A 9364-nucleotide genomic window follows, 5' to 3' on the forward strand; every position below is an offset into this window, starting at 1 on the left:
CCCTCTCCCACCCTCACACCCCCTCCCCGCGGACCCACCCCTTTCCCTGCCTCTGCTCCAGCCCTGTCTTCCTCATCCCCAGACAACCTGGAGCAGGAGCTGCAACACAGCCTGGGGCTGGTAGAGACCATCACCGGCTTCCTCAAAATCAAGCACTCCTTTGCCCTCGTGTCCCTGGGCTTTTTCAAGAACTTAAAACTCATCCGGGGAGATGCCATGGTGGATGGGTAAGGTGTCGGGAACAGGGCTCTGACCAGCTGCCTCTGTCGCATCTTCTCCCCAACATTCCCAAACAGTGCCTGGAACCCAGTGTGTACTGTACAAACCGTCGTTAGGTATCCCTCTTTACGCGTGGGCCGTGATTATCATGTCAGCGGCAACGCGAGACTTGCCTGGGTTTGACGCCCGCTCCCAGCACCTGCAAACCCAGGCCTACCCTCAATGTAGCCGGGATTTCTCAAAATAAAGCGAACGTTTTAAAGTACCATCCAGCCAGGCGATCGCTCCTGTGTCCTGGCACATTGCCATGTACCCCGGGGGGTGCCCAGCGCCAGCAGGACAGGCATAGCCCCACACTGGGCACTCTCCTCAGCCCAATGAGAGATGAGGGAAGGAGAGAGGCAGAGAAACTGTCGACCCCATTTCACTGATGGGGCAATGAGCGGAGAGTGTGAGTGACTCGTGGCCAGTGGCACGCGCAGGCGAGTGTGTCTGAGTACCCAGCGTGCACCGGCGTGAGTGGGCTGCTGAGCGCCCCCCCCACCCCTGCGACCCCAGCACAGCCTTTGCAGGAGGGACCCATGCCCCTCCTTCCCTCCCCTGCCCCCGTGTCCTGTGCTAAGCAAGGTCCGTCCCTCCGTCCCCCAGGAACTACACTCTGTATGTGCTGGACAACCAGAACCTACAGCAGCTGGGGTCCTGGGTGGCCGCGGGGCTCACCATCCCCGTGGGCAAGATCTACTTCGCCTTCAACCCTCGCCTCTGCCTGGAGCACATTTACCATTTGGAGGAAGTGACCGGCACGCGGGGGCGGCAAAACAAAGCGGAGATCAACCCCCGCACCAACGGAGACCGCGCCGCCTGTGAGACCCCGCCCCCGCCCCAGGGGCGTGCACGCGACACCAAGAAACGCCCAGACGCGCATCTGGGTGGGAGGGGGCGCTCGAAGGGGACAGCATGATGATTTCTCCTCGGAGGCAGCGCTGGAGATGGGATGCGGCGAGGTCAGGGTGGGGGACTGGAAGCAGGGGCTCGAGCGGGTGGAGAGCAGGTGTTCGCCCCTCGCCCCACCCAGGCCAGACGCGCACCCTGCGCTTCGTGTCCAACGTGACCGAGGCCGACCGCATCTTGCTGCGCTGGGAGCGCTACGAGCCGCTGGAGGCTCGAGACCTGCTCAGCTTCATCGTGTACTACAAGGAGTCGTGAGTCCCCCGGGCCCGGCCAGACCCGAGCGGTGCTCGGCGGGGGGCGGGGCCGGACCAGGCCCATCCAGAACGGGGCGGGGCCAGGCCGGGGCGGGGCCATCACGACCCGAGGCAGGTGACGGCAGAGCCCCGCGGGGCTGTGGAGAGCCAGGAAGCCGGGGCCCGCCAAGTCACACGCCCTTGTGGGGCCCGCGTCCGGCTCTCTCCCCTCGCTTTCATTCCCCCGTGACTCGTTTTTGCCTCACCCAGTGAAACGGAGAGGGGAGTCGGGACTCTGAGAGCTGGGAGGGGAGCCCCGCTGGGAAGGCTCGGATAATTAAGCTTCCGTTCCGTATGCTAATGTTCTGCACTGACCACATGCTCCTGCCCCGGCAGCGGTCTGGGCAGTGCCCACTAATTTAGCCAGTTTTATGTGCAGTTTGGCCAGCATTTCATTAAAGCTGGAGGATGGGCGGAAGCGGGGGACAGCAAAGGACAGGCTGCTCTTTTCTTTGAGAGTGTACTGACCAAAACAGGAGCGACAGTGCTTAGCCCACAGGAAGGACTTCTCCAAAAGCATGGCTAGGAATCGAACATAGAAATCCTCAGGGGAGGGAGGTGGAGTGGGCAGGGCGGAGCGAGGAGGACTCGGCCTCCCCGTGGATGCGGGATGATGGGAGCCACCTGGCCTGGAAGCATTTCCTGTGAAGCTGAGAGGTCTTGGCTGCTTACTGGCACGGGGCCTGGCCTGGGGGGAGGGAGGGCAGGCCTCTTCCAGGCTGCAGGGGTAGGTGAAGGTCTCTAGCATGGGGAGCCAGAGAGCTTGTTAAATACAGATTCCTGGGCCCCACCCCACATACTGATTCGTCAGCCCCAGGTGGGGCCCGTGCAGCTGCATGTCTAACAAGCTCCCAGGTAAGGCTGGGTCTCCCGGTCTAGACCGTACTCTGAGCAGCGCTCACAGGACTGCAGGGTAAACAGCACGCGCCTGGCGTGTGCAGCTCACAGCCTGCCCAGCTGTACACAGCTGCCTCAAAGGGCCGAGAATCAGGCAGCTCCCCTGCCACCGCCGCCTGGCAGTGTGGCTGTGGTTGCCCCCCCTCTGAGACGTGTACTGTGGGCCCTGGCTCAGTTCCAGCTCGGAGCAGAAGCGCTCAGGGGGCGCATCAGGCCCAAAAGGGGGACCCACACTCCTTCCGGATGCCTTCACATGTGCAGGAAGGAGTGTGACGGTGACCGTCTGGACGACTCAGAGAGGAGGGGGCTGCTAGAGACGGGGCGGGGCTGAACCGCTCCTCAGCGCCGGGATGGGGTGTTCAGCCCGTTCCAGAACGCCACGGAGCACATAGGCCCAGACGCCTGTGGGACCCAGAGCTGGAACCTGCTGGATGTGGAGCTGCCCCTGAGTCGCAACCAGGAGCCTGGGGTGACCCTGGCCCCGCTCAAGCCCTGGACACAGTACGCGGTGTTCGTGCGGGCCATCACGCTGACTACTGCTGAGGACAGCCCCCACCAAGGAGCCCAGAGCCCCATCGTCTACCTCCGGACCCTGCCTGCAGGTGGGCCTCTGGCGCGAGTGGACGCCAGATGTTTGGGTCCTGGAAAAGATGGAGGCGCCTGCCTGGGTCCTAGGGAGGCTGTGAGGGGCTGTGCAGAGGGCACACCCGCCAATTTAAGGGCCTTTGGGGGACGAGGGAAGGACAAAACCCTGAGTTCTAGGAAGAGGAGGTTGAGAGTCACCTATTCCTTGGGACGAATGGGGGCTGGGCCCCACAGAGGGGCCCATGACCACACAGTATTTGGAAAGGGGCCCCGCAGCCCCTCAGGTGCACCCCACTCACACCCCCAGCGCCCACGGTGCCGCAGGATGTCGTCTCCACGTCCCCGTCCTCCTCCCACCTGCTGGTGCGCTGGAAGCCGCCGACGCAACGCAACGGGAACCTCACCTACTACCTGGTGCTGTGGCAGCGTCTGGCAGAGGACGGCGACCTCTACATCAATGACTACTGCCACCGCGGTGCGCGCAGGAATGAGGCGCGGGCCGAGGGGGCGGGCGCCGGGGCGCGGGCGCTGCGGGTCTAACTGCTCCCCTCCCCGCCGCCGCCGCCGCGCCAGGCCTGCGGCTGCCCACCAGCAGCAACGACCCCCGCTTCGACCGCGAAGACGGCGAGCTCGAGGCGCAGGTGGAGCCCGGCTGCTGCCCTTGCCAGCACCCGCCTCCGGGGCAGGTCCTGCCACCGCTGGAGGCGCAAGAGGCCTCGTTCCAGAAGAAGTTTGAAAACTTCCTGCACAACGCCATCACCATCCCCAAGTGCGGTCGGCCGGGGCGGGGGCCGGGGCCGGGGCCCGGGCCGGGGCCGGGGCCAGGCGGGCCTGGCGGGCGGGGCCTGCGAGGGCGCGGGCTGCGGGCGGGTCTGGAGGCGGAGCGCTGCCGTAGATGGGGCGGTTCCCGTGGGCGTGACAGGGCCCTCCCTGGTCTCCCCAGATCCCCTTGGAAGGTGACGTCCATCAATAAGAGCGCGCAAAGGTGAGCGGGGGCGGGGCCACGGCTGAGGGGTGTGGCTGGGGCAGGGCCCTGACTCCCGCCCTCCCCAGGGACTCCGGGAGGCACCGGCGCGCCGCAGACGCCCTCCGACCTGAGGGAAACAGCTCCGATTTCGAGATCCAGGAGGACAAAGTGCCCCGAGAGCGAGCGGTGTTGAGCGGCCTGCGCCATTTCACCGAGTACCGGATCGACATCCACGCGTGCAACCACGCGGCGCACGCCGTGGGCTGCAGCGCCGCCACCTTCGTGTTTGCGCGCACCATGCCCCACAGTAAGCGAGTCCCCACCCCACGCCACCGCCGCCGCCAAGGACCCCGTCCGACCAGTGCGCCGCTCGCGAGGCTGACCTCCGCTGACTCCCAGGGCCTGGCTTTGTTCGCCCCTCCCCGTGCCTGAAGTCCAGAATTCTTCAATCCCCGCCCCACCCCAGCTTAGCCTCCTTGGGTTTGAACAGGAAGGTGAGAGGAAATCGTCACTTGCTGCTTACCTGCGGGCATGCGTTCTGAGAAACGCATCGTGGTGCGAACACCACAGCGCACTCACGCGGCGCGGATGGCGCAGCCCACGGCTCACCTAGGCGGTCAGGTCCAGCCCCCTGCTCCCGGCTGCGTCAAACAAGCAAATGATGCCATCGAGACGGGCGAGCACGGGGTGCAGAGGCTGCTGATGGAACGCAGCGTGCTGTTTCCAGCAAATATTTTTTTATAAGTAGAAAGAGCGCTCTACAGCGACGACAGAAAGGAGAGTAAATACGGGAGCGGGCGACACAGTTCATTATCATTACCGAGCACCGGGGACGCACCACCTGCCCGCGCTCTACGCCACGCCTGGCGGTGCCGGCTTTTTATACCTGCATCGCCGCACCACGTGGGCTGTGCGTTGTGCTATGACGTTAGGGTCTCACTAGGTGATGGGAATTTTCCAGCTCCATTATAATCTTATGGGACCACCGGTGTATGTGGTCCATCGTTGACAGATTGCCATTTTGCGGCATGTGGCTGTGCCTGTGGCTGAGCTGCCTGATGCCCTCTCCCACAGGAGAGGCTGATGGTATCCCAGGGAAGGTGGCCTGGGAGGCGGCCAGCAAAAGCAGTGTCCTCCTGCGCTGGCTTGAGCCGTCGGACCCCAATGGCCTCATCCTCAAGTATGAAATCAAGTATCGCCGCCTGGGGGAGGTAGGTACCCTGGGAGACCCCCTGGCCCAGCCCCAGTCGGCGCCTGCATCCTCCTCCCGGCCAGCTGTTCTGTGTCGCCCTCAGGAGGCCACAGTGCTGTGTGTGTCCCGCCTGCGATATGCCAAGTTTGGGGGTGTCCACCTGGCCCTGCTGCCCCCTGGGAACTACTCGGCCAGGGTGCGGGCAACCTCGCTGGCGGGCAACGGCTCCTGGACAGAGGGCGTGGCTTTCTACATCCCCGGCCCCGGTATGCACAGCCTCTGGCCCCAAAAGGTGCCTCCCAACAGCCCCGCCCAGACCCCCAGCCACACCACCCACTGTGGAAGGAGAAGTGTCCTCTGCCCTCTGCCCTCTGACGTCTCCGTCTTTGCCCCTACGTCCGTCGCCCCTGCCTGCTGACCGCCAGAGGAGGAAGACTCCGGGGGCCTGCACGTCCTTCTCGCCGCCACCCCCGCGGGGCTCCTGCTGCTCATCATTCTTGCGGCCCTCGGTTTCTTCTACAACAAGAAGAGGTGAGGGTGGGTCCCACCGGTTCCCGCCCCCTCCCCTCCCTGAGCCTCAGCGCGAGGTCGGTGCCATCAGAGGTGGCAGGTGAGATGGCAGAAGGGACTTCCTTAGGAGAGTGACTTGCCCCTGGGGACGGCATGGGGGAAGACATGCCTTCGGGTAGGGTGACCAGCTCATCCCAGTTTGCCTGGGGCTGTCCTGATTTTAGCAGCAAAAGTCCCATGTCCCAGGAAGCCACTGAGTCTGTGCACACTGGGACGGTCAGTCACCGCACTCACTCAGCCTGAGGACTGAGGAGGCTGGCCCCATCAGAGCGGGGGTGGGGGGAGAGTAGGGCAGGAGACCTCGGGGTGTGTCCCGGGCTGCTTGATGTCATACCCTCCCCTACCCCCACCCCGGGCTGAACACGACGGAAGTGGGGGCAGGACTTTGATGAGCTGGGTTCTGAGGACGAGCTGAGGAGGCAGGAGCCCGTCTCCTGTCCTGCCCGTACCCAGCCTATCAGGCCCGGGTCCCAGGACTAAGACGAAGGCCCGCCTGGAGAGTGCTTAGGGCTCCCCAGGGGTCGCCCTGCTTGGGGCCAGGTGTGGTCAGTCACTTCCCTTCTTGCAATGCCCCTCTTCCTTGTCTTCTGACGGTGCCCCTTCCTTCCCGGGGACCCTTCCAGCCTGACCCCTCACCTCCCGTTGCAGAAACAGCACCCTGTACACCTCTGTGAACCCGGAGTACTTCAGCGCCTCTGAAAGTAGGTCTGGAAGGGGGTGGGCGGGCGGCGCGAAGCGGGGCCCGAGGAGGAGGAGCCCCTTGGAGCAGGGGGCGGGGCATGGCCGAGCGTGCCGCTCCTGACCCCGCCCCCTTCAGTGTACGTCCCGGACGAGTGGGAGGTGCCCCGGGGGCAGATCTCCATAATCCGAGAACTGGGCCAGGGTTCCTTCGGCATGGTGTACGAGGGGCTGGCGCAGGGCCTGGAGGCCGGAGGGGCGTCCACGCCCGTGGCCCTGAAGACAGTGAATGAGCTGGCCAGCCCACGAGAACGCATCGAGTTCCTCAAGGAAGCCTCTGTCATGAAGGCATTCAAGTGTCACCATGTGGTAAGGGAGGGTCATAATTAGAGTGAAGGTCCTGTGGTGACAGGAATAGGGTCAGGGATGAGGTCAGGGCACCATCAAGGTCATTGTTGGAACGTTGTTAGGATCCTGACTGGGGTAAAGGTCATGGTTGGGGTTAGAGTCAAACCAGGGTCATGGTAGGGTCATGGCTGGGGCTGAGATCAGTCATGGGGGTCATTGCTGAGTGTCCAGATCATGATTGGGATCAAGGTCAGCCTGGGGCTGATCGTAAAGATTGGGGACGATAGACAAGATTAAGGTCAGGGGCGAGGGTCATTGTTAGGTCAGGATCAGAGTTGTGCTCATGGCTGGAGTTAGGGTAAGGGTTGGTGTCTGGGTCAGGTCGTGGTCACGGCAGGTCAAGGTTTGGCCAGGTGGACCCGCAGCCAGGCTCTTTGTCTGACCCAGGTACGTCTCCTGGGTGTGGTGTCTCAGGGCCAACCAACTCTGGTCATCATGGAGCTAATGACCCGTGGGGACCTCAAGAGCCATCTTCGATCTCTGAGGCCTGAGGCGGAGGTGGGGACCGGGAGACCCGGGCCCAGCTGTGGGGGGACGTCCTTGGGCTTGGGCAGGAGTCCTGCCTCCGGTCCCGTCTTCACCAGCCCCCTCCCTGGGCTCTAGAACAACCCAGGGCTCCCGCGGCCAGCCCTGGGAGACATGATCCAGATGGCTGGCGAGATCGCGGACGGCATGGCCTACCTGGCCGCCAACAAGTTCGTGCACCGGGACCTGGCGGCCCGAAACTGCATGGTGTCCCAGGACTTCACCGTCAAGATCGGGGGTACGGGGGTGTTGGACGGGCGGGGGCAGCAACTGCCCCTCAGCTGGGCGTTGGGAGACCCAGGCCTGGCCCAGGGCCCTGTCCCTGACAGCCTCACCCTGGACCTCAGAGTTCGGTCGAAGTGCAGAGGGTTTGAAGGGGAGGGTCTCTGAGGGGCTTCGGCCCTTGTGGTCCAGGGGGCGGGGCCGAGGCATCCAGGGGCGGGGCGGGGGAGGCGTGGCTGAGGCGGGAGCTGCCGGGAGGCTGTGCGACCCCACGGCTTGTCCCCCACGCTTGCTTTCCAGACTTCGGGATGACTCGAGATGTGTACGAGACAGACTACTACCGCAAGGGCGGGCAGGGGCTGCTGCCCGTGCGCTGGATGGCCCCCGAGTCCCTCAAAGACGGCATCTTCACCACCCACTCGGATGTCTGGTGGGGCCCAGCTGGAACCGAGGGCTCAGGGGATGAGGGTGCAGGGTCTGGGGAGAGGCCTGGGCGCCCCCCCATGCGGGCACCGGGCTCAGGCCCCCCACCGCCCCCCAGGTCCTTCGGCATCGTGCTCTGGGAGATAGCGACACTGGCCGAGCAGCCCTATCAGGGCCTGTCCAACGAGCAGGTGCTCAAGTTCGTCATGGACGGCGGGGTCCTCGAGGGGCTGGAGAGCTGTCCCCTTCAGCTGTGAGTCACCCCAGTCTGTCCTGTCCCTCCCTCACCTCTGCTCGGCCTACACCTGCCCCGGCACCTGGCCCGCCTCCTAATACGTCCACTTCTGCCAGCCCCAGCTACACGCCGGCTCTCAGTCCCCACTGCCATGCCCACGGGCTCCCCTGTGGCCCCGCTCACACTGGCCGACCCTCTCGATGCAGGAGGCGGGGTGCGGACCCCTCTGACCCGGCCCCCGCCCCACCAGGCAGGAGCTGATGAGCCGCTGCTGGCAGCAGAGCCCGCGCCTGCGGCCAGCCTTCACGCACGTCCTGGACAGCATCCGGGGGGGGCTGCGGCCCTCCTTCCGCCACCTGTCCTTCTACTACAGTCCAGAGTGCCGGGGGGCCCGCGCCGACGCGGAGCCCGACTTCCCGCCAACCGCACGAGGGGCTCCCGCAGACTGCAGCCCCCAAAACGGGGGGCCAGGGTGCTGAGGGGCACCCCCTTCCTCGGCCGATCGGCCTCCCGCAGGCAGAGAGGAAGGGACCTGACCTTTGCGGCTGTGAGACGTGCAGACGCCCTCACCTCCACCCCTCGCTCAGAGGGTGGGCGGCCGGGGTAGGACAGAGCAGGTCCCCACTGGAGAAGTGCAGATTAGACCCCGACAGGACATCCTGGCCCTCTGGGCGAGGGGCCCTGCTCGGACCAGGAGGAGAGGGCCTGCGTACCCCAGAGGCAGGTCTGGGGAACTCAGCCCATAGGTCTCCTGTGGACATCCGGGGCCATCGACACACTTGAAGCCAGATAAGCAACCGGAATCAGCCTGGAACCCTCTCTGTCCATGTCTGGGATGTCGGGAACAGGGTGTTCCTGTGACTGTCCTTTCTGTGGCTGCCTTCCGCCTCCTCCCCTCTGCCTCGGACACCAGGTGGAGCAGGAGCCGGGGTGGGGAGCACGTCCCCGCCTGCCCTGCAGGCTGCCCTCCCCTCCTCCTCCCCTGAGCCGTTCCAGACTCCAGAGCTTGGCACTGTCTCTCCTCCCCACGTCCCTCCAGTGATTCAGGCTTCCGGTCTGGGCCCCTCAATCCCCCTCATACCCCTGGATTACCAAGGCTTTGAGAGGCTTGCTTCCTCCCTGCCCTCACCCCTGCCCTGCCCCCACCCTCAGGGGAAGCCTGGAGAAGCCACAATAAATGCAAGTCTGTTTGTACCCCA

General features: G+C 64.8%; 1 protein-coding gene across 2 annotated transcripts in view; it reads left to right on the forward strand.

Moving 5' to 3' along the window:
• Positions 1–9364, forward strand: part of INSRR (insulin receptor related receptor) — a 17527-nt gene extending 8163 nt beyond the window's left edge. Inside the window, exons 6-23 of one of the 2 annotated variants that reach the window (XM_039867254.1) lie at positions 83–227; positions 868–1082; positions 1295–1421; positions 2724–2962; positions 3253–3420; positions 3519–3714; positions 3889–3930; positions 3999–4219; positions 4987–5123; positions 5208–5370; positions 5530–5635; positions 6323–6375; positions 6492–6721; positions 7148–7258; positions 7364–7523; positions 7808–7937; positions 8049–8183; positions 8416–9364. In XM_039867254.1, coding sequence (XP_039723188.1) covers positions 83–227; positions 868–1082; positions 1295–1421; positions 2724–2962; positions 3253–3420; positions 3519–3714; positions 3889–3930; positions 3999–4219; positions 4987–5123; positions 5208–5370; positions 5530–5635; positions 6323–6375; positions 6492–6721; positions 7148–7258; positions 7364–7523; positions 7808–7937; positions 8049–8183; positions 8416–8644 — 2807 coding nt within the window. In that variant the 3' untranslated portion in view covers positions 8645–9364. The remainder of the gene's footprint in view (positions 1–82; positions 228–867; positions 1083–1294; positions 1422–2723; positions 2963–3252; positions 3421–3518; positions 3715–3888; positions 3931–3998; positions 4220–4986; positions 5124–5207; positions 5371–5529; positions 5636–6322; positions 6376–6491; positions 6722–7147; positions 7259–7363; positions 7524–7807; positions 7938–8048; positions 8184–8415) is intronic. The other variant, XM_039867255.1, reaches the window with a different exon arrangement.

This window comes from Pteropus medius, unplaced genomic scaffold (assembly GCF_902729225.1).
Source record: "Pteropus medius unplaced genomic scaffold, Ma_sr-lr_union100, whole genome shotgun sequence".
In the NCBI taxonomy this organism is placed as follows: Eukaryota; Metazoa; Chordata; class Mammalia; order Chiroptera; family Pteropodidae; genus Pteropus; species Pteropus medius.